This window comes from Lolium rigidum, chromosome 7 (assembly GCF_022539505.1).
Source record: "Lolium rigidum isolate FL_2022 chromosome 7, APGP_CSIRO_Lrig_0.1, whole genome shotgun sequence".
Classification (NCBI taxonomy): domain Eukaryota; kingdom Viridiplantae; phylum Streptophyta; class Magnoliopsida; order Poales; family Poaceae; genus Lolium; species Lolium rigidum.
This window is the reverse complement of record NC_061514.1, coordinates 37,124,560-37,149,253: the sequence shown is the minus strand read 5'-3', so window position 1 is coordinate 37,149,253 and position 24,694 is coordinate 37,124,560. Positions and strand designations below refer to the sequence as shown.

At 44.7% G+C, this 24,694-nt stretch overlaps 2 protein-coding genes across 2 annotated transcripts; one reads left to right on the top strand and one right to left on the bottom strand.

The window, feature by feature from the left end:
- The first annotated feature begins 8,929 nt into the window (after positions 1 to 8,929).
- Positions 8,930 to 11,594, top strand: LOC124671191 (obtusifoliol 14-alpha demethylase-like). The gene is made up of 2 exons (XM_047207599.1): positions 8,930 to 9,400; positions 10,599 to 11,594. Exons 1-2 carry the CDS (start codon positions 8,930 to 8,932, stop codon positions 11,592 to 11,594), a joined length of 1,467 nt encoding a protein of 488 aa, XP_047063555.1.
- Positions 11,595 to 21,744: 10,150 nt separating this feature from the next.
- Positions 21,745 to 23,964, bottom strand: LOC124671190 (obtusifoliol 14-alpha demethylase-like). The gene is made up of 2 exons (XM_047207598.1): positions 23,491 to 23,964; positions 21,745 to 22,743 (listed from the first exon to the last, which is right to left on the bottom strand). The coding sequence occupies exons 1-2, from the start codon at positions 23,962 to 23,964 to the stop codon at positions 21,745 to 21,747; spliced, it is 1,473 nt and encodes a 490-aa protein (XP_047063554.1).
- Between the last annotated feature and the right edge of the window lie 730 nt (positions 23,965 to 24,694).

Sequence of the window (24,694 nt, the reverse complement as noted above, 5' to 3'; positions counted from 1 at the left end):
TGATCGTTTTGGGTTGGATCACACTGGAATACACGATCCGTTAAGAGGCTGAGGCCCGAAACAAAATCACAGCACGACCGCGAACCTGAATTGGACGCGAATTTACCGAAATGACGTGTCAGTACCTTATTAGTCCAAAAAACGTGTGTAAACGAATTACAAAACAGCTGCATGCGAATTAGACAGTCCCATGAATTATCGTACAAGGATCGGACGTAGATTGTCGTGTGCGAAGCACTTCCGAGAATAAAATATATTGAGATCTCAAACTGCCCCCAAATCATCCTCTAGGATAATCTAGATCCGACTAAAACTTGATGCACCGCCGTAGGTCTCTCCGATTCCTCCGGCCGTGAGTCAGTTCTATGAGGCTGAGATGTGCCAGTTGTAGCTCTTGTAATTTGTGAGGCCTAGCTCCGCCGTCGCCCCCCTAACTTCAATCTTCCAATAGCCCAAACACGGCTGTTTTCTCTTATGCATTTGTGCGTTTGACGAAGCATCGAGAAGCTTGGGCCTCCATGCTGAGTTCTTGCCCGTCCATCCACTTTCTATTCTCTTCAGATTTTTGGTGCATATACTCTGAAGGAATGAATGACCCGATATCACTGCATGCTTTAGTCGATTGATTGCTCAAGTAACGAACTCTAGAAAATAATGCAATTTTAAGTTGTTGTTCTGTTGAACTACATGTTGTTCTTGTTCTTGCACTGGCATGGGGATGACGATGATAGGAATTGTGTTATTGTAATAGATTATACTAACTGGAGTAGTATATTTTAGGGAGCCAGGTGCATATTTACCTGCAGCGTTGAACCAGTGAGTACTCGGTGCAGGTTGACCGTCCATTTAAATCCAACGACCCTGATGTTCGGAATCAAGTAGCATGTAAATAGGCTGTAGCACTATATACTCTCTCCTAGTGTTGCATGCCTACATCGAGTAGGTGCATGCCATTGTGGACCACCACGTTGTGAAGTTGAGGGCCAGCGGGAACTCACCACTGGTGGGGCCACCACGTGTGCTCGGAGCAGGAGGAGTGCGCGAGTCACCACGATCGATCGGGCACGCGATCGGTCGCCCGATCTCAAGCGTTTTTCTTAAAAAAAAAAGAATTAGTGCTACGAGGAACTAGACACTAAATGATATAGTAGAAGCAGGACTTCAGCGTGAGAATTTTAGAAATTCGTTCCTGATAGGATTCGAACTCTGGTCGTTGGGGTGCGCCACTACGACCCCAACCACTGGGCACTTCAAAAGAGAAACGAAACATCACATAGGAACACTACCAAATAGAAAACACGAAGCAAATAGGCCAAAAATCAGAATGTATGAAATGCTACAATCATCGACTCAAGCCGTAGAAGATAGCCTAGGTGCCGGCCGCCGGCCGGCCGGCTCTACACAGCTTGTTGCGGGGACGTGCGATGGATCTTGCGGGGACGTGCGATGGATCTGTGATGGCAACCACGACTTCAACTAGTTGATAATTAGTCTAATTTTGATTTAGTCAGTTAAGCGTTAGTTGGATCCTATAATTAATTGAAGTGCGTTGGTGTTTGCATTGTTTATATGATTGTGCTGAGAGTCCCCAGAAATCAAATCGCCGATGCCGGGTCGTAAGCCGTCTAATAGGGTCTTTAAAAAGCCATCCTGGATCCTATAATTAATCTTAGTTACTACTGTTTTCCTGTTTGCATTGTTTGTATGATTGTGCTGAGAGTCCTCCGAAAATCAAATGCCCGATCCTCGAGCTGTAAGCCTTCCGATCGAAATTTAAAAGGGTTGTTCGATCCTGCAAACATATCGGTCAATATTCCTTTTCTCCGTTTTTAGTTGGGTGAGCCCCAATGCAGGTCTATTTCTTCATCTCTCTTTGCAAAAAACAAAAGGTTTGCTTTTTTTTTGTCTCTTTTGTCTTCTCGGATCGGGAAAAAACAACCGCTCCCTAGTTTCATCTTCCACACAGAAAAATGCTGACCTAGGTTTACATAATTGTCCTCGCAGTAGGGCCTCCTCTCCTTGTGGCACCGACGGCCAAATATGGCAATAACGCCGCCAAAGCATTTAGCACTGGTGGTTAGCATTCGCAGCAACACCGTCCACCCCTTGTACATGTGGCACCGGTGTCAACCCTTGCCAGCAGCCGGTCGCTAGCGGTCGCAGAAGCGTCGTACGCCCTTTGTAGCACCACAATGTCACCTCCCCCTTTCCAGCATCAACCACGGCGGAGAAGATATCTAGTGCTACGGTATCACGGTATCACGGTAGCACCTAAAGGGGTGGTAGCACTAGATACGGTATCCAGCCTTGGAGGCTAAAGGGGTGGTAGCACTAGATATGTTCTCAACCACGGCGGATCACCTTGGAGGCGAAACTGGGTAACCCCCCCCCCCCTAAATCAGCGCACATAGTACTTTTTTAGGCATGTTATCTGACTCCGTCCACAACGGAGCTCAGGGAGAAAGAGGCCTCCATCTCACATCCAGCCTTTACTTCCCCATCTCAGTACATTGACGATTCTTGGTTGTGCCATGGGATGTGTCGTGCTGACCAGTGCCTAAATATAATACTAGCGGTAGGTTACATTCTTTTTCTTTTACCTTGGGGCTTCGGCCATCACTAGAGACAGATACTTTTGCAGCAAACATTTATTGAGAACCTTTAGTGATCTTGTTGTCACCTTTGTGATATTCTGGCAAAACTGCATAAGACACTCTTAACTAAAAAAATGTCTTATGATGTGCACCAAAAGATCGCAATAACGACGGTTTGCAAATTCTTATGACAGATTGAAAAAAAATGTATAGTTAGAACATGGTGCATCCCCCGTAAACCCCGTCGAAACTGAACTTTTCCAACAGATTTACGGGTTCAGGTCGAATACGCTATAGACCAGAGCCCGAAACGGTGGCTTGGCCCATAAAAGTTTCTTGGGGGCCCGAGAAACGCGAGGCTCGCCCCGTATTAAAACAGGTTGCGGAGGGGAGCTCGGTTTCCAAACCCTACCCCCTCTGCCGCTGCCGCCCGCTCCGTCGCCTCGTTCCACCTCCTCCGATGAAAAATCAAAACTTTGCAAGCGCCGCTTCGCAGCACCTTGAACTCCCCACGGATTCTCACGGAAGCTCCGCTAGGGGAGGCGGTGGTTTGGGCGGCGAGGACTTGCCACCGCAGCCCCCCGTTTTCCCCACGGAGGCGGAGCGGCGCAAATTCAACCGGTCGGAGGGCGCGCGTAAATGCAGCGCCCGCCGGTGGAAGAATCGGGGGCTCACGCCCCAGGGAAGCTCGCATGGTACGCGAGCGGAGGCAAGGGATCCTCCTCCGACAGGTCGTGCCGCCCCCCCTCGCCCGCAGGTGTACGACAGCTCGGAGCAGAAGGAGGACGCGACGCCGGCGCGGGAGCTTACCTTCTCAGCAGGATACTAAGTCCACGAAGATCAAGAGGAGGAGGCCATCATCGCGCAGGTGGTGGTCGTGTCTGAGGCGGAGGCGCGAGCATGCTGGCGCCGGGAGGAGGCCGATGACGTTCGCTAGGTCCACGAGTACGAGGCGGCGAGCCGGGAGGAACGCGTTCGCCGCGTCAAGATCGAGATTGTTGAGCTCGACTCGGAGTAGGAGCTCGATGCATCTGCCGCCTCGCCTTCCTCCGCCACCACCTCCGCCGCCACGCGCAGAGGCCCTCGGGTCCGCATTTTGGTTAAAATTAGGTCGTGCGGTGGTGGCTATTAGTTAATTTTGGTGTTTACTACAATGTAAAGTTTGATGCTCAATCGGAGCATCAACTATCATCTATATGTGTTCATCGATGAATTCTCCCGCGAGAATTTAATTCCATTTTTTAGTTCCTATTTTACGGTTTCTGTTCTGCGCGAGTCGCAAAATGAACCTAACGGACCGTGTTTTCGGGAGAATGAATTAGACTTTTTCGGTTCCCACTTTTTCGGTTACTACGAGAGATGCTCTAAGAGTAGATCCGACACTGCATAGACCATAACATATAGACATTGTACCTTACACATAAGATGACACAACATCCAGGCTTAACAATATTCTAATTAAATCTGCCTTGCTAACTGTAGGCAATTTTAGTCATGTCTATGAATTTCATCAAGTCATGCAAAAAAACACTTGGCATTAGGCGTTATGAGTGGGAAAAGCCGCCGTAAGGTTTTGTAAAACTAAATGTTGACGTAGCCTTTTCAGCGGATAATTCTACAAGTGCCACATGGGTTGTTCTCCGAGACGATCCATGCATCTTTATAGTTGGTGCCTGCTCTGGTGTACCGAGGATTGCCGACGCGTCCGCTGCAGAAGCAAGAGCTCTCCGAGATGGTTTGTGACTTGCGATACAGGTTGGGTGCAACAATCTTACAGTTAATAGTGATTACATGGATGTCATCGAAATAATGCAAAACAGAGAAAATTCAGTAGGAGGTGCTGCAACTATATATGAGGAGTGCTCTTTTTAGCGGGTAACTTTGGCAGAGTTAAGTTTTTTTTATAGCCCTAGACAAAGTAACATTGTGGCTCATATTTTAGCCATTAATGCGGAGGAACCTCAGCCAATTGTTTGGCATGAGGATCTGCCTGGTTTTCTTATTAGCCAATTGTCAAACGATGTAAGTTTATTTGCTAATGAATAAAGTTGACTGTGGTGGCTGTCAAAAAAATAGTAATCATAATTAGCCATAATTAGAAATTTTTATTAGAATCCAAATCGTAGTACACAAAACTGTTCAAGTTTCGTTTCTCCTCATATAAAACCAGAAACTGCGAAAATTCGTTGTGCGCAACCAATCAGATTCTGAATGATTTTGAGCATATAACACATCTCTGGTAGCCATAGTTAGAGCATCTCTAGTCGCGTCCTTCAAACCTGATTCGGGCATGGAGGTCTATGTGGAGCCCAGATTCAGGACTCCGCCAGCTTAATTATCTTAGTTTATGTAATGGTCATATGTGGGCCAATTAGGATTTTTATTGATTTGAGTCAGTTTGGTTTGGGCCTGTCCAAACCAAGTTAGGGAGGCCCACTAGGGCTGGCCGGCCACCACCCCCTCATATAAGGTGGAGAGATGGCTAGGGTTTAGTTAGACAAGTTTAGACTAAAGTTTAGGGTTTACCCCATTGCGTGTGTTCACGTGTATCATCCCTCCGGGGGTACGGCGCTGTCGATTATCTATTATATCCGTTGCGAAGGTTCTTGTGTTCATCAAGGATTATCTAGCTCAAGGTTTGAGGCGTATCGTTCATTGATCTGTTGCTTGCTGGATTCGTTCCCTCTTCTTCAGGCTGCGTTCATCGCGTTGTTGGGAGATTCTATCTACCCGGGTTCTCGTTGTGAAAGATCGGGCAACACCTAGGAGGATCTGCTCGGTTCCCCCTTATCGAAACCGTCCCCCAAACGGCGCCAGATTGAGCATTTGGGGGATGTGTTTTGTTCGTGCCGCGTTAGGGGGACGTCTCTCCCCAGCCGCGTCCCCCAAACGCCGCCCCCAAAACATTAAAATACTTTATTTTTTATTTTTTTGCATTTATTTCAATAAAGAGTAGAAATATTCCACAAGCTAATACATAACTGGGAAGTGGTTTACACGAAGATATAATTTTGAACATGGTTTTCCACAAACTAATACATAGTTTGAACCATGGTTGACACAAATATAAAACATTGCAAAATAACTAAACCTAACTAGGCCGGGCATCGAAAATTTCGTGTGTTCGGTGCCAAGAAAGAACACTCGTAGGCACACCCAGTCACCCAAACTAGAAAATCCAGCTGTTGTCGGTGCCCCTATTGTTTCTTTCGAGGAAGAACAACCAGAAACCTCCGTGCATATTTTCGCAGTGAAGAAACAACACTCAGTCATCGTCCTCCTTGGCGCTGTCGCTGTGGTAGTGCTGGCGGCAACGCGTCTCGTCGAACACCTTGACACTCATGTCCCCCTCGCCAAGGTAGGAGAACATGAGCACGAAGCTGGCTTCGAGGTGGTGGTAGCGCGCGAACTTCTCCCAGCCGATGTGGAAGTACATCTTGCCACGCGCGTCGTAGATCACGTACACGATCCACCGGCTGCAGCCGCAGGCAGCCCCTGCAGATGCAGCGAGCCCGGGCGCCCGTCACCGGCGACGAAGTCGGCGAAGGTGTCCAGCAGCAGCCACAGGAAGCCTCCCGCAGATGCAGTGAGCCCGGGCGCCCGTCACCAGCGACGAAGTCGGCGAAGGTGTCCGGCAGCCTCTAGACGCCGTGTGGGTCACCCTTTCGGACGACGACGAACTCAAACAACACTTGCCGCTCCACCTCCTGCAGGTCCGACGATGAAGACGACGGCGTCGCAGGCGACGGTGAGCGTGCAGCTCTACCGCATCCACGACCACGACCACAGCCACAAGCTCGGCCTGCGCCTCTACTAGACATGGCGTCGACTCTTGATGAGATGGCGGCGGCTAGGGTTGGGGAGATAGGCGCTAAGGTTTGTGTGTGGGATGTACGATGAGAGAGCGGCCCTTTTTATAGGACGGAGGAAGGCGGGGGAGTGGTTGCGCTCATTAACGCCGGCACGCAGAGCTAGGCGCGACGAGACGCTTCGCTGTGCCTCTGCGGGAACTGCACCGTCGCTGTGAGCCAATTTCCATCGCGAGGTAGGCGACGGCTAGGTTAACTTCAATGTGCCGCTGACACGCCGGGCCCGCCACGTCTCGCCTTGCTTTTCGTTGTATCCGACGTCCCCGGAGCGTCCCCTATGTAGCGGGGATGGACTCGGGGCGCCTGACACCGTATCAGGCACGCCGGACAAAAAAAGGCTTTGGAGCACGCGGCTGGGAATGTTTTTTCGTCCGACGCGTCCAAATCGCTTTGAGAACGATTTGGGAGACGTTTTAGGGAACGCGGCTGGAGATGCTCTTAGCAGATTGTCCGGGTTGACTGCGTTCGTCCCATGCTACGCCTCTTGGTTATTCCCTCGCATTACATCTGTCATGTGCAGATTATTCCCTCGCATGGCACCCTGCGCTTTGTTTTTGGGAAAATACCTATCACTTTCTTATTTTCTACTCAAACAGTGGTTGGAAACTTGGAATCCTGAAGTACTTCCCAAACTGCCCTTACACCCACTCTATATAATGCCCTTCCCTGTCGTCCTACGCTTTCTACCAGCGGGGTTCTGGTCCATGATACTTCTTGAATTGTATTTGTTGCGAGAAACCAGCTAGCTTGCAGTTGGTATACACACTCGCCTGTCGTCTTCTGTTTGTTCTCGCAGTCGGCTTCCTATTTCACTACGGGAAACAGACACACATCGTATTGAGGTATTCATGCTAGATACTTCCTTTTAAAGTTTGTGTAGCGGATTTAGCGGATTCATTAGTCCTAGCTCGATTCATTAGTTCTAGAGAGAGAGAGAACGCGCGCTATTTAAGCTGAAATTCCTTCACATTCTGTGACTTGTGCCATTATCTAACCATTTTTCGGCCTAGATGTATGTTTCTTTGATATATGTCAATATTTTCATTGATTAGAAGTTCTGGTTTGACACTATAGCACTTAGAAAAGAATGGCAGCGAGAAACAGGAATGTACCGAAAGATAGCATGCAGGTAGCATCTACTATCTCCTCAATCTTATTGATGTTGGAGAAAGAGAATCGTTTTTCTCCTCGGGTTGCTCCCTTCCAGGGCGACTCCAGGAGCGTTTCCAACCCTAGCCGACCCAACCCTCCTCCTTCCCTCCCCCGTCGCCACCGTCGGCAGCCTCTCCTCTACCTGGCGGAGGTCTCCCCAAGCGAGCTAGGCAGGCAGGCGGCGGTGCACGATGGCATCTCAACCACGGCGGCGGAGTTGCTCGGCGGCTAGCTGCGGAGAGGCCGGGCGGGCTTAGTTTGGTGCAGTCTGGCCGCATCATGGCGGCGCCGGAGGGGCGGGGCGGCCCGTTATTAGTGGCCAGGTTCCATAGCCCAGATCTGGGCACTGCGGACTCCATCTGGGTCCGGGCGAGACGGGTTGTTCTCACTGGTGCTACCCATGGAGTGGACGTGGTGGGGAAGGATAGAACAGGATGTGGTAGCGGCCGCGTGACCTACGTGCAGCAGCGTAGCGATGGAGACTTTTGGGCGCAAGCTGGGTCTGGCCGGGCTTGCTGGGCATGGTGTGTCCCTATTGCCATATCCGGTCGGCACCCGCTGGTAGTGGTGGAGGACGTCCTCCACGTGGTTGCCTCGATTCTGTCCTCCAGTGTCAACCTTCCTACCTAGCTACTCCGACTAGCAGGTCACACAATGAACCTCACAATACGGGCGTGATTTCGCGGATGCCGGGGCGGCGGCCACAGATATTGGATTGCATGGGCAACTCAGCGGCGGGTGACGTGGTGGTGGTGATGGCCGTCTCTTGGGGCCACGAGGGTGGTGAGGAGCGGGCGCCAGGAACTCCTGGTGTTGGCGGCGCCTTTGCGTGGTTAGTACCTAGATTGCGGGGTAGAAGGTCGGCTCGTGGATGTCTTGTAGTCTGCAGGAACATGTGCGACAAGGGTTGTCTAGGCGAAATCCCAGCGATTTGGCTCCAATGGACGGCAACGTCTGCTTGTGTTGTTACCCTCTCGAGGGCGTGGTTCTGGTTGCCCTCTCCACGTTAGGTCTCTGGGTGAAAACCCTAGACCCATCTGGTCTTGGCAACGGCGCCGCCTATAGTGACGTTACCTCTCTGGTGGTGTTGTCATGGACCCCAGGTCTCATTAGTTTCACGGCGTCTTCGATGGCAAGATTGATGCTTTTAATTTTCTTTTTAATCTCTGATCTGCTTGTAAGAGAAATTCCTCATCACTTTGTATCAATTCGGCAGGTTGGCCTAATTTTTAAAGCAAGGGGAAAGCCTGTTTAAAGGAAATCTTATTGATATTCTTGCAGGACAAATAATCAAGGGATACGAGCTACAAAACCATGGACTTTCCAAGTAGTAACACTTTGTGGTGCGGCGCCATGGCTCTTCTTTTCATCATTATTGTATTATCTACCAAGAGATCAGTGATTCATCGAGGGAATCCAAGTCAACTTCCGCCTCTAGTAAATGGAATTGCTTTCCTGGCACTGTTACCAAACCTTTTGAAGAAAGGTCTACATGATGTGGTCAATGATCTATATGTCAAGCATGGCAGTGTATTTATGGCAGGATTATTTGGACCAAATGTTACTTTCCTGATCGGGCCAGAGGTCACAGCTCATTTCTTTCAAGGTTTGGAGTCAGAGATTAGCCATGGGAAAATGTTTGTGTTCGCGGTGCACATGTTTGGTAATGCAGTTGGTCTTGGCCGAGACATCGCTACTCAAAATGAACAAAGGCGCTTCAACAGTGAAGCACTGAAAATGTCCAGAATGAGGAGCCACGTTTCTCCCATGTTAGATGAAGTGGAGGTGCGTAGCAATACACTCAAAATTTGCGCTGCTGTTCTAGATTGTTAGTATGAATCTGATTGGGAAGAACTACTTCTAAGCTATTAGCTATTGCGAGTTAATAATAAGAGCCTAGGATTTCGTCATAAAAAAGTTACTTCCGATTTTATTACCAATGAACTTGGCTCTTCAACATAGTTAATCCCAAACTGAGTTCTATGAAAAAGTTCATTTCACTCTATTTAGTTTATATTATTTGCAGATATACTGCTTTTCTAAAGGTAGAAATCATATAGTAAAATAACTATGGGCTCGGAAGATATTTTCTAGTTGTACCTAAATTGAGGTATCCTATAATATAATTAAGAAGATATAGCGCGAATTATAAATAGGTATTATACACTCCTTTATGAGGTATCATGAATGTGGGAGTACATATTTCCTAGAGTATATAAAATGATATACTCCCTTTGTTACATATTAGTTCTCTCTGATTTATATGTGTCTAGATACATTTTATTTATAGATACATCCAAATCTGCAATGATTAATATGGAATAGAGGGAGTACATGTTTTTCAGTACTAAGGGTGCATAAAAACTTATTATACCCCTAGATTGACTTTAAGTTGTTACATTTAGAATTTATATTTGGTATTCAAAGAAAAAGAATAATAAATGCAATATATAAATTGTAATAGTGTAAAAAATAAGAAAAATGTGTACTTTAAAATAATTATTTTCGTCATGTAAAAATATCGCATGTCCATATTTTCTTACATTTTTCTCTACTTGTGAGTTAAGGCGACAAAAAAATCATGTGGGGGTGGAAAATAATGGGTGTGTAGAATAACTATTGTATATCCTGTTGGTCAAATAGCGCGTCATATGTCACCGAAGTAGGCACATGAACAGGGTAAGATCAGCCTTCATAAGAAAATCAATAAGCAACTATTGAGTTTTTGAGCTAATGGTGAAAAAGATTATTCTATGCTCATCTTCTATTTTGAGAATAAATTATTTATCACATATCGAAGAGTGATGTAGTATAGAAAATGGAATATAACTTAAATGATAGTTAAACTAAACCAAACAATTACAACTTTGGTAAAATCTAGGTAGCATCATCGTTCCCTTTAAAACAATCCTTAGAAATGTGATCGATGGTCAGATAAAACATGGTCAATACTAACGGTGATATCGTGTTTTCGTGTACGCAGAGTTACTTTGATAAATGGGGAAAGGAGGGCATAGTTGATCTAAAATGCGAGTTCGAGCAGTTACTCATGTTGATCGCAAGCCGGTGTTTACTGGGAAAGGAAGTTCGGGAAAATATGTTTGGTGAGGTCCAGACATTGTTCCATGAACTCGGAAGTGGTATGAACATTACTAGTTTATTATTTCCGCAGCTCCCAATTCCATCAAACCGCCGCCGTGACAGAGCACGCATCAGGCTAACACAGATACTATCTGAGGTGATTGAGTCCCGTAAGATATCAGGCAGAGTTGAGGAGGACACACTTCAGAAACTGATTGACTCCAAGTATAAAGATGGCAGCTCTACAACAGTGGAAGAGGTAGCGGGAATGGCCATGGCTATGCTATTTGTTGGAAAACATAGCAGCTCCATCACTAGTACTTGGACTGGAGCTCGTCTACTCAGCCATCCAACGTTCTTAAAGGCCGCCGTTGAGGAGCAAATACAAATCGCAAAGAAATACAAGGATGGGCTAGACAACAATGCCTTCATGGAAATGGAAACACTTCATAACTGCATCAAAGAGGTACTAAGGATGCACCCTCCGATGGGAGTTCTTGTCCGCAAGGCACATAAGAAGTTCACGGTGCAGACGAAAGAAGGCAAAAAGTATGAAATACCGCAAGGACAGATCGTAGCAACTCCGACCGTTGTGAGCAATAATATTCCTCATATCTATAAGGATCCTCAGGTGTATGACCCAGACCGGTTTGGGCCAGAAAGACAAGAAGACAAAGTAGGTGGCAAGTTCTCTTATACTTCATTTAGTGGTGGTCGGCATGTTTGCACCGGTGAGGCCTTTGCTTACCTACAGATTAAAGTGATATGGAGCCATTTGTTGAGGAACTTTGAGTTCGAATTGATCTCTCCCTTCCCCGAGACAGATTGGTCAAAGTTCTTAGCAGAGCCAAAAGGAAATCTGTTCGTAAGGTACAAGAAAATTGAGTTTCTGCAGTAACCAGATTGACCCACTTCTGTTCAACCTATATGCATATGTATCCATGTTTTTTTATGTGTAATATCAGGCCGGGAACCTTCTTTGCTTACCAATAGTTTAAAATATGTCCCTGCTTTTGCGTCATTAATTCCTCTACTTTCCATTTGTACATCAAGGAATTATTGATTTAAGGTAGCAGACTATGTCCAGATTCCATTTAATTCAGTGTCATTCTCGGTGATGAACAAGATAACATATATCATGTGAACTAGAAGGACCTAAAGCATCTTGCCACGCCGATCTTTGCTATTATCGTTTAATTTTACAATTTTGTACACACAACCTCACTAATTGGTCTATAAACATGGAAATAATAACACTCACATCGGCAAAGTATTGCACCCGCCAGAAGAATAATAAAGCAAACTAAATAGTGAATGTGTGTACATCAGTGAACTGATAAAAAAATAACTTGAAGAACAAAAAGGTATATGTAAGAATCACTGACAGAAAAAACTAACAATGGGCCATCCGTGGAAACATGTATACATGAAGTTCCTTGGAAAAATAATTAGCTAAGCACCAACAAAATGTATATCTTGTTCTCAAACTGAATAACGGTGTGACTGAACACAACATCAAGACCCGAGCCCTTCAAGTGACATGTTGTATAGAGGAGGATATCATATGCATCAGTGATGTACTGTAATATTGAACCGATATAACTGAATTCCAGGAAGTATATTGCAAATTTTAAAGAGCTTGTCTATAATCACATCATCTTCTCCATCTCGGTTACATGTATTAGATTAAGAGATAGGTAAATTTCTATGGTACAGGAGGAGAGAAGCAAAACATACATTATGCACAAATGGCCAGGCTGAGCTTTTAATCAGATCCATAGCAAGAGTGTAACTGAACCATATCAACCTGAACTCCACCTAGTTGTTGATGCTGCAAAATTAAGTCCTTGGCTTAATTAGGAAGGGCCCCATCAGCTGCTATTGTCCGCAAAGAGAATGTGTCCTCTCGTGTGCTTGGATAGGAAAGGAAACATAACCTAATAATGGAAGGAAGCTAATATCCAAATGAGCATAGATGAATCAAAATGACATGATCCATAGCTGTGCAACAAACAGGTAGACAGACGTCCAGAAGAAAAGGTCTAGAAAAGGATAGGTGAAAAGTGAACCTACAATGTAAAGGTTAAATAACAAACAACCAGAACTTCCGCATGGTCACTAATACGCAAAATATGATTGTATTCTATGCAGGAATATAAATGGCCACTAGAAGGAACAATGACACATACCATTTTGCACATTGATCGTTGTTAATAAGTGTGGAAAAAGAGGACAAATTCTTGATAGGTAGGTTAAACAAACCTTCAAAACATTCAGAAGTGCCGTTAATTAAGAGACATCGTCTCACAAATAGTGTGGTACCAAGAACTTCTGCATATTTTTTGGGATCCCATTACAGATGGATGATCAAATATTGAATATGATAAACACATGAATAATAGAGATGCAGTATATGTCCAAAAACATGGAAGAACGGGTAAGATGGGGAAAATGATCTTGCATGTAACTTCAAGAACTATATTGTTTCCCAAATATTGAATAACATAGAAATCCTATAAAAGTAAAAAAACATGGAAAAAATACATACAGAGTATGTTATAAAAGAAAATTATAGGAGTCAGCACCACGAATGTTAAAAAAAACATGAAGTCCTAAAAAATCTCAAATGATGAAAATAAGACGGTGTTTTTTTTAGATCAGTCTTAAATAACCACACTGTCACTAAAAGAACCTTCTCTAGCCTTGTGTACACCCGAACGCAAACATCTAAATACAAAATCCAAGAAAACACATTACAGGTTACTCAATAACCCCTAGATGAATATATGCTTTCATCAAAACATTTAGTACTATGAAAAGTTTCAAAAGTTTGTCCAATACAGTCAGACAAATAATATGTAGAACATGAACTATTTGGATGAGAGAACTTTTATGATAAATTATAATTTTTGTTATCAAACAACTGACCAACACAACTTTCTTGTACTATATTTGATAATTCAAGAGCACAAAGCTGAAACATTGAGCTTTATTTAATAACAAAACTAAGGACCCAAACTTCGCCAACCACTATCCTTTCTATGTCAACACAATGTGCCATGGCCTGCCATCACTAACAGTAATTTAGGAAAGAACAATTAAACGGTTAAGGAAACCCATGTTGTGAAGACGACAGTGGCAAGTTCCCCTAATTCATTATCCGGAATCTCACTCACTAAGAAACAATGATATCTTAAGACAGAGAGAAAGTAAGATGGTTAAGATCATCATGACAGATTGATTGTAAGTATACTGAGTCAACCGAACGTGCCTGCGTCATACGAACTCGTGAAACCACTGTACTTATATTATAGTTCAACAATTCCTGGCGCAAGGAGAACATGAGATGTGACTAAATGTTTTGATTCTCCTCTCCTTAAAATCTAATAAAACAATAATGGCGCAAGGAGAAAATAACTCATCTAGAAAGGGGTGATTCTGCTCTCCTTAAAATCTAATAAAATAATAATGTGACTAAGGGGTCTTAACTTGGTAGATAAACATGGCGCTAAAAGAAGAATAACAATATGATAGATGAGAATGAGTTTCTAAGCCAAATTGTTCATATTTAGGATGAGGTTTATAAATACAAATGATATCATGACTTCAAACAAAATAAGGATTTGATCTGACATATGTATATAAAATACTAAAATTTTCATACAATTAGAGCATTGAGAGGTGCAAACTTGTAAGAGAAAAATATACACCAGAACTTGGATAATTTTCGATAAAATAGGAACAAAGCGAGAATTTTCGATATTTCTAGACTATTAACAGCCTATATGAACTGGATCTTAGCAGGTGGATTCCCTATCCTGAACTTCCTTGCCTCAATGCTAAGCATGTTACATCCAAGGTCAGTAAACAAATTAGAAGAAATACTCTTACAATGTACTTCCCACATCACCATATGCTATAGTAATCAACTATTTATATAGTTTTGTTTGGCCATGAACTGGTTCAGTATTGTTCATTCAGCTGTACAAAAGAGAGAGAAAAGTGTAACCATTACATGGCTTGAATTAATCTGCAACATTATAAATTAACTAATGAGCAATACGGACTGCAAGTTTTACCAGCCCACACTACACTAAGATGAGAAAAAGAAACCATGAGATTGCATATAGCTGCAAATAATCATGAAATTTGCTTGATACAAAAAGGAAGAAGCAGAACCGCATGAGACAATTTCTTACCTCAACATGGATTAAGCACTGGCCATCTAAATTGTAGCTCAAGAAAATAAATCATTTGTGCGTACGGAAGGAAAAAATGTATATCAGGTCACACAGTCTGAAGTGGAAAAACACAGCACCAAGAGGCATTCTGAATAGAAGAAATGGTTATCACATCATTGAGATCGTGTGTAGCATTATTTTTTCCACAAAGGTTTAACAGCTGATGCATCAAGTTTGCACTTGCGAACTAAGACACACATAATCATCCCCTGTGTATGGAAGGCCCTTGTTCACATGGCACTTCAACCATAATGCCAATTAAGCATGAAAAAGTGGTCAATCAATCCAAACCTAAAATAGCAGGGCATTCTCATTTTCGATAATTCAAGAAAGTAAAGGACAAACATAGCATAACCAAAAACTAAGACATGGCCCAACAGATATCAAGCTAGGGAAAGCAAACCCACAATCTCATTAGGAAGTTTGCATTTTAGATTAGGAATACATCATTTGGATTGCGCCATACACGGATAACAGATATGATACAAAATCTATTGTCTAGTCAGAGCCCTCACATACATAAAGATAAACCTCTACCATGAATTCAGGTGAGAATTAAAAGAAGATTTCTTCTGACTTGCCCTAGACGCAAGAACCTCAATCTAAACATTATACACAACAACAAGCACATATATAGCCTGTATAGAAACATCAACTGTACATGTAATACGACATGATCTTACTTCGAAAGCATCAAGCTAAAAAACACCATACACCATGATACAAACACATATTGTTAACCATTCAAAAATAAGGCCAGTAAGAGCTTAGCTCTAATATAACATAAAAATGTAGGTAACTGCAATATCAAAGGACTGTGCAGGAGATTCATTCAGTACATTAGTTGTGTAGTCAACCAACATTCTTTCACACATACTACAGCCAAAGATTCAAACTTTCACAACATGGCTCCCATGTAGAACATCTCTGGACAGAGAGAGTAAGCAACACCTACCTCAGAATAGCTACGAACAAATCCCTGAGACAACAAAAAAGAATGCTATAAGTCATTGTTGCTACAGAAATCCCTAAATCCCTAAACTTCAAGCAAGGTACACACAATTTTTTTCTGAAAGAACATGAAACTAATCCCATCCAACTCGAAAACAACTAAACAAAAAAGATACGCCTGCATCAGGCGAAAAAGATATACAAACACGAGCCACCGCCGCAATCACAAGCAGTCATGCACGCATGGACACAAAACAAAACACCCAAACAAAAGCATCGTTCATCTTGTCTGCAGTCAGTCAAATCCCAAACCCACCTACCTAAATCCCTAGACCGCATGATTGGCAACTGTGGAGAATGGGAGTGGGAGTATGAAACAGGGAGTTAGATGGAGGATTAGGCTTGGGAAGTTGATTATTACTCTCAGTCCCACATTTGGTATGAGGTGGGAATTAATAGGGCGCAATGAGACGGAATTGTTCTATGTTTGTGGATTGTGTCTTCCACGATATCTTCAATGGTTGACACCTCCATCAATAACTTTTGCGTGTCCTTCGACATCTCCATCAACCCGAGTGCACGACTACACTGCATCGCCGGCGGCCATGGTCAGTCCCCCACGACCTGCCCGGTCGTCGTGTTTCTATGGGTTCCTCCACCGGATGTGTTGTGTCGTCAGATGTAACACTGGCAGCAAAAAAAGAAACACGGCTCATATACGTAGAGCTCGCCGACAATAACCGAGGCCTTGTTGCCGTATGCATTGACGCTGATCTCAATCCGAGCAATCAGAACGTGTGCAAAGCTAGCCGGCCGGACGCTGCTATTGGAGCAGCCTCAACGATCCGAACGTGTGTGCAAAGCTAGCCTCCGGCCGGCGGGAAAGTTACTATGTACGCAGCCTTCTTCCTAGCTAGCTGTCAAATGACTCGTTCTTGTTGTGGGCTGGTAGCACAATACAATGCAAAGAAAATCGCTGGTTGCAACAGGAAGAAAAGAATGGAGCTCGTCATCGTCGCTCATTGACTGCCCATTTTCTGTTTATCTCTTGACAGGTTTCATGTGTTTTTGCAGTTCAGAGGTGGGCGATAGAACATAGCCGTTTTTCTCATCTCGATCAATTACCAGGGTCCTCCGTGGGATGAAAGAGTTTGCTCCATAAACTCCCAATCCACTTCCCACCTAAATTCCCATATCCTCCAATCAAACAAGGAACTTCTAGCCCCGTATCCCCTCAACTCCCATTCCCCACGTTCTAAATCCCTCAACAAAGCACGCTGAGAAAGCATGCCATAGGCGCCTAGAAAACAATGAGCGCAAGAAAGCAGCGGTGCCGGAAAGAACGGCAGAACATTGTGACAAACCGGTGAATCCACAGCAATCAAGCCCCGACCAGATGCAGGCCAAGCCCAATCCCCAAAAGACGGCTGCACACACGAGCATCACAGATCCAGTACACACAACCGCTCCAATCTAATTGGCCAGCACGAGAAAAAGAAGGAAAGAGGAGAAACATACCAGCGAGAAGGAATACCTGCCACGCAGAAGACGGGCAGCCATGGCGCCGCCACCCAAACCCGCACGCACCGCCGCAGCCCATGCGATGAAGAGGAAGAGCAGATCACCCACTCAGCAAATCCTGCTGCCGCAATAAAAAGAACAGGGAAGGAGGAGAAAGACGGAAGCCACGGTCAATCTTTCTGAAACCGACTCTGGGAAGCCTCTTTTGGCTTACACGTCGTGCATCCGCCCACAGACGCTGGAACCGTGGAACACGATGACACACGTAAACGCACGAAATGGGACCGGCGACAACCAACGTGCAGCGCAATAGAGACGCGCCCAACCTGGGAGCTTAGTCCTCTTTAAGAATAACAACATTATAAACTATCATAAATAGGAGAGCACGACCAGGTCACATAGCTAATGGCCAGGTATAATTCGCAAGGCATGTATCCAATGTGAGGCTCTAGCTAGGAAATGATGGAACAATGTAAACCATTAGTGGTAGGGTAAATTAGATAAATGTCATTGCAATTTCTAGCTATTCGAGAAACGCAATTATAATTTGGGAGCTGCTACGTCGAGGTTGACCTAGAATTAGCCTAACGCAAGGTCACCCGGACAGTCAAAGCCACTCCAGCCCGCTCCTTCTAGAAAAAGTCAATCCGCTTCTCACGCTGACCCTATCACGGCACGCTTGGCCGATTGGCTCGTAATGCATTGCCTTACGCCCTCTGCACACAAACCAAAAGCCCCGATCAACAACTACATAAATTCCATCTCTTCCTCCCCTCGCCCGGCTGTCACCATGAAACATGTACCGCCGTGTTACATCATGGTGTCAGATCCCAGCAAAGAGAAAGCAGAATGGTACATCCTGGAGAAAAGTCGAACTACCATTTCGGCTGTGTTACATCATGGTAATTTCACTAACATTCCAATGAGTTACGTTGATAATTAAAATAATCTACCATCCCAGGTGAGTTACATCGTTATAATTTCACTAACATCTCGGCGAATTACGTTGGCGATAAAAATAAACTACCATCCCAGATGGGTCACATCGCAGTAATATAGCTAACATCCCATCGAGGTACGATGGTGAAAAAAATAAAGTACCATCCCAGATGAGTTACATCGTGGGTAATTTAACAAACATCCCAGTGAGATACGCTGATGATAAAAATGAACTGCCATCCTAAGTAAGTTATCGCGGGTAATTTAACTAACACCCCAATCAGTTACGTTGACGATGCCTAAGTGAGTTACATGACGGTAATTTAACTGACATCCCAATGAACTACGCTACAACACAAATTGCTCTAACATCCTGATGAGTTACATCGCAATGAAAAAACAACCAACATCTCATGTATCTTACGCCGTGCTAAAATTAAACAACATCCGGATGAGTTACGCAGAGATAAAAACTGCACTATCATCCCGGTAAGTAACGTTACAGTGAAAATTTAATTAATATCATGTAAACTACGAGCCGCCCTAAAATTTAACTGCATCCAGTTTGCCAATCATCTATGTCATGGACTATAGAAAAAATTCTCTCTCTCTGAAATCAGCATATCCCAAACAATTGCAAGAAAATTTTATAATGTATCAAATATTGCTAATCTGTGCATACTAGTACAACACTAGCAGATAGCTAGTACTGAACTACTGATGCAATACTAGTAGTGATTAATCGATAGCTAGTACATGATGCAATACTAGCACAATGCAATCCATCGTACAATCAAGAACCTGTGCGAGCGGTAGTGGCTCTCCAGCGTGCCTGAGCCTAGGAAAACTCCTTGTGGACCTGGTGACCGCGCCGGCGGCCGTCTCCTTGTCGCAGTCGCCGCCGTAGATTTCCATCATGGGGAAATACAGGACTTGTGCGCTGGACTGGTGTGGGCGCTGCCCGGTGCAGCAAGGTGGTGTGGTCGGACGCGCCGTCGAGTATATCAAGGGAAACAATGAAAAATTGATAAGGTTATTAGTTGTGTGAGGGTAGTATTGGTATTTCAACTAGTCCATCATCTTGTATCTAGCCACTCCATATAAGGCTACCTTTGTATCTTGTGATATCAATCAAGAAATCAAAAACTATCTTGTTCTTATTTCCAGTTCTTCAATTACTGCAATTTACTTCAATATCTATCCAACAATTACCTTGTTTATCTCTAAATTTCTGTCAAATTCCAGTATTAGATGATTCTATTCAGTCAGATCCGATCGGGATCCTGACACGGCAGCCGACCGGAATCGAAGCAGGAAAATCGATGGTGGGAGATCGACACTAGATGGAGGGGGAGAATCAACGGATGTTGGTCTCCTGCTTCCTAGCCGCACCGGCGGTGCCCAGATCAGCGGGAGGGAGCAGCGTGGTGGCGCTCAGATGGTAGGTGAGAACACCTGTGGGCTGTGGCGGTCTCTCACCGGCGGCCGACGAACGACATCCTAATCTGGAGCCCACGGACAAAAACACGACGAGAGAAAGGGGAATGGATGCGCCTCGCACGGGTATCGAACAGAGGAGTGTGCGGTGGGCCTAGTTGCGTTGCTCCAGGTGGAACAGTAGGATGCGCATCGCATGGCACGGCGCGTGACCTCGCCCTATGGAAAAAACAAGGTCGACTATGAACTAGAATTTGCGTTATAATTTTCATCTTTTGAAAAACGTCAGTACAATTCTCTATACAGTTGATATGCTATTATTATTCCCATTTAAACACAAATACCTGTCAAAATAATCATGTATTTACCTATGTATGTATGTACCTTTTTCGCGACGTTTCAGAAGACTAAACGTTTCGTCCCCGTTCGTCCCCCGCGGGCAGACTCGGGGCGAACCCTTGCAAACCCTAGCCCCAAGCTCCCTCCTCCTCCTCCCCTCACGGCCGCCGCTGGCGTAGGCCGCCGGGAAAAGCCCGCACGGTTCCGGCGGCGGTGGCCATGCCCGTACCCGCGCGCTTGGAGTGGAGGCGCGGGATTCTCCATGTCCGGCGGCGGTGCACTTCCCCAGGTGGCGCAGCTCTGGGTGGCCAGTTGGCGGTGACGCGGCCGCTTGGCGGCGGGGTGGCAGGGAAGCTGGTGGCGGCGCTCCTCCGGCCCAGTTCTGGGCCCTTTAGGGCCCATCTAGGTCTAGGCGGGCTAGGCCTGGGCGCTCCTGTACTGCTTCCGACGGGCGACAGAGCGCCTCGTGCTGAGGGTGGAGTTGGACGGCGACGCACTGACTGCAGCGCGACCAAGGGACCTTCACGAGTCCGCTGGGCTCGGCCGGGCCAGATGGGCCTAGTCTGCTCCTGTAGCTGCGTTCGGCCGGTTACCGCATGTGGCGGTGGAGGTTGTCACCTCCCGTGTGGCCGCTGTTTAGTCCCTCCTAGTCCCTGGTGGCACCCTCTCGTTTTCGTCGGTCTTCGTTTCTCAGTCCACGGTGAAACGGTGGTGGTGATGGCAAGATCGTGGTGGTGCAAGTTGGTGGACGGCGAGGTTGGTGGAGCGCGATAGAGCGTCCGGGGTCGTGGTCCTTAGGGGAGCGGGAGAAATTCCTGTCGGATGGCCGACACCGACGCTGTGACGCCCGCGGGCGCCGCCATACCTTCTTGAAGGCCGCCGAGGTCCTCCGTACCCACACCCCTCCTGCATACCGGGGGAAACCCTAGGATTTGTCCGAGCAGCAGTGTCGTCATCGTCGCATCCCCTCTTGAAGGTGTTGCTTTGGTGCGGCGCTTCGGAAGGCTAGGAGCGTGGTAGGAATTCTTCTGAGGGCACATCGGTTGCGGATCATCAGCGTTTTCGTCGATCCGCCTTTGCTCGAAAATGGGCTCTCGTCTACATGTCATGCGGTCACCTCGGGGGTGAAGGAACGTGCCACATAGCTTTGTGCCATGATTATCCGACCTAGCCACGTATGTCACACATGACCCGCTCGCACACGGCTCAACCACAAAGCTTAGTCTTGTATTCATAGATCGGTAGGTTGAGGGAGAAGAGTTTCTTGTCATATTGTTAGGGATGTTTTTGTCAGATGGTCATATCGAATAACAAGCACTCCTAACATTATTATGTTTGTAACAATATGTACCCAGTTTGACATACTACGTGTTTTAGTTGTCTAGAACACATTTCATGTCAATCATTGCATCACATCCATCAGTAAGTAAAATAAAACCGGAGATAAATACAAATATAAGACATTGTTTATTTATGGGCCGAGGGGCCAAATGCTTGAAGAAAAGGTAAACAAGATACGAGCTTAACATGACTAAGCTCGTAGCCATTTCTGAAACGTACAAGTATACAACAAAGTACAAACACACAAATATATGTTGGTAGGAAGATGAAATATATTTATTAGGTGCTAGGCAGATGGCATCTCTTGTAGCTTACCATAACCTTTCCTTTGGGCTCAGGTAGAAACTTGCTCCAGTCTGGCTTGGGAAAAGAAGAAATCAGCTTCAGTTCAAAATTCCTCAGCAAATGACTAAATATAATCTTGATTTGCATGTAAGCATAAGCTTCACCACCACACGCATGCCTTCCACCACCGAAAGATGTGTAAGAAAACTTTCCACCAGCTTTATCCTCCTCTCTTGCAGGACGAAAGCGATCGGGGTCATACACCTTAGGATCCTTGTATATATGTGTCAACATATTGTTCACCATTACAAGGTTTACTAAGGTGTCACCTCTCGGGATGACATATTCACAACCCTCCTTTGTACGCACCGTGGTGTCCTTCTTTACCTGACGGACCAAAGTTGGTAGAGCAGGGTGCAATCTTGCCGCCTCCTTGATGCAGCTATGCAGGGTGACCATCTCTGACAAAATATTATAGTCTATCTTGCCATTGTATTTTATAATTATCTGTTTTTGCTCCTCTAAAGCAGCATCAAAGTACTTTGGATGGCTCAAAAGGCAAGCTCCAGTCCATGTGGTGGTCATTGCGCTTGTGTGTTTTCCGGCAAAGATCAAGCCGAGCATCATCCCGCTGACCTCTTCTACGGTTGTGCCACGGCCTCCTTTATATGTTGAATCTATAAACCTCTGGAGCACATCATCCTCAACACGATTGAAGATCTTACGTGACCTCACAACCTCAGAAAGAATCCCTGTAAGCCTTATCCGAGCCCTGTCACGCCGGCGGTTTACCGGAATTGGGATGTACGGGAACATGAAACTGGCAAAGTTTACACCTTCCTCAATTTCATGAAACAATGTGCAGAACTGGCCAAACATCTTCTCTCGGACCTCTTTTCCAACAAGACATCGACTTGAGATCAACATTAGTAGCTCCTCAAATTCATATTTTAGATCAACAACCCCTTGCTCTCCCCATTTTTCAAAGTAGTTCTGTGGAAAACATAAACATTATTAGATCACGAGTCAAATCATATGTATCATAACACAACAAACATGCATGTTCCGCAGATTTCTCGACCGCACATCCGTAAACAGAAGTAAACCACACGCTTTTGAAGGAAACGATGATAGTGTTTGCCCCCAAGCTTAAATTAAATGCTGACCAACACATTCCAATGGTGCACTTTTTTATCAGTCCCATAAAGATATATACGTGTCCAACCATCTTAAAATATTTTTGAGTATTATTTTAAAGTTTGTTTGATTAAGTAACGTCTTTTGCAGAATAGTATACATATATTGTGAGGCTCAATTTGAAAAGGTTCAAATATATATCGTGTCCCAATGCATAAACTCTAATGCAACTATATGTTTGCCATGCCGCCCGTGTTTTTATTGTAGTTTTGGATGATTTTTTCGCGAAAACGCAAAAGCCTTGCGTTTCGATGCATTGTTTTTCTTGTAGTTTTGGATGATGAAAATATTATATTGTGCTAATGTGGTTTATTTCTTGGGAATGCATATCTATACATGCCAATGAACTGATTGGCCCAGATTGCAGTGTGAATCTTCATAGATATAGTTACTAATAAGGAAAATATATACTAGTAAGGCCATTTATTAGTATATTTCTTTTAACAACTTAGTAAATTAACATTTAAGCTTGTGCTGATAAATGAAATAATTAAATTGGTCAAGGTGCTAAAAAGAGCGACTGTGGGTTAATTTGTTATTCACCTCCACTTCCTGAAGCATTGGATCAACGTAGCTTCTGAGCTGTGCTGGCCTCAGAGACTCAACAAAGAAGCGAGTCTGCTCCATTCGAGTAGCGTAATCTACTGCGAAGCCCATATCTCTCCCAAACATGGGAACGGTGAACTCAAATAAATTTCCTTGGGTAACTTCTGACTCCAAGCCTTGGAAGAAAACACCGGAGGCCTCCTGACCAACTAAAAAAGTTGTCCTTTTCCAAAGAAATCTGACAGTGAATGCACTGCCAAGTTTGTTATACAGATAATGCATCGTAGCTTCAGGGCCCTTTGTAAATAGAGTAGGAAACAGTCCCATAAGAGCAATACCCTTCACCTCCGGCGGAGGTGGTAGTGTACAAACATCATCAACGGTATTTCTTCTATTTGCAATCCTGGTGAGAACTAGAGTGATGAGAAAAAGCGCCATGGTGAACCAAAGAGCGCTAATTGGCATCTCCATGTTGTTTTAGTTTGGTACCGGCACGAGCGCGATCGTATTGCGATACCAGAACCTAAAGATCATCCATCTGAAGTTAATTTTGGTTGATTATCAGTAGATAAAATTACAATAATGTACTTTTGCAAGTAAACAAACATAATATGACGAATCTATGATGCTAAGATAATTAAGTCCCTCTAGAATAAACGCAAGGCAACACAAATATATTCTCCATCAAATTCAGAATAACAATGGATGGGTTACTACAACTCACAAGCCACAAGGAGAAATACGCTATTATTACCGACCTATTGCTATTTGCTATACATCGATAAGAAAGACTCCACTGGATAAACAAACTCAATTGGCTGACTTCAAGGAGCAAGGTGTCAAACCAATAATTATTTTCTATTCCAACTAACAAGGTATTGTCTTACCATGCATGGTTTCACTAGATTTTTTTCATATAATGTTGGTGCATTGGCAAGAAAGAAATCATCTTTCTTTCCAATCTTCACCTTCCCAGTTAAAATGGAGAAACAAGGATTTTTTTTTATCTAAGCTAGAAAAAAAGGTGATGAAGACATCTCCAATTTCCTGATCAAGGATATCCGAAAATGCTTACAAGATGGACATAAATACATGTACTTCATTATATGCGGATCACGTCGTTTTTTTGGCTGCTCTAATGTAGAATTATATGCAATGATCGGAAAATATCCTCCAGTCGTTCAACGATGTTACATGGCTT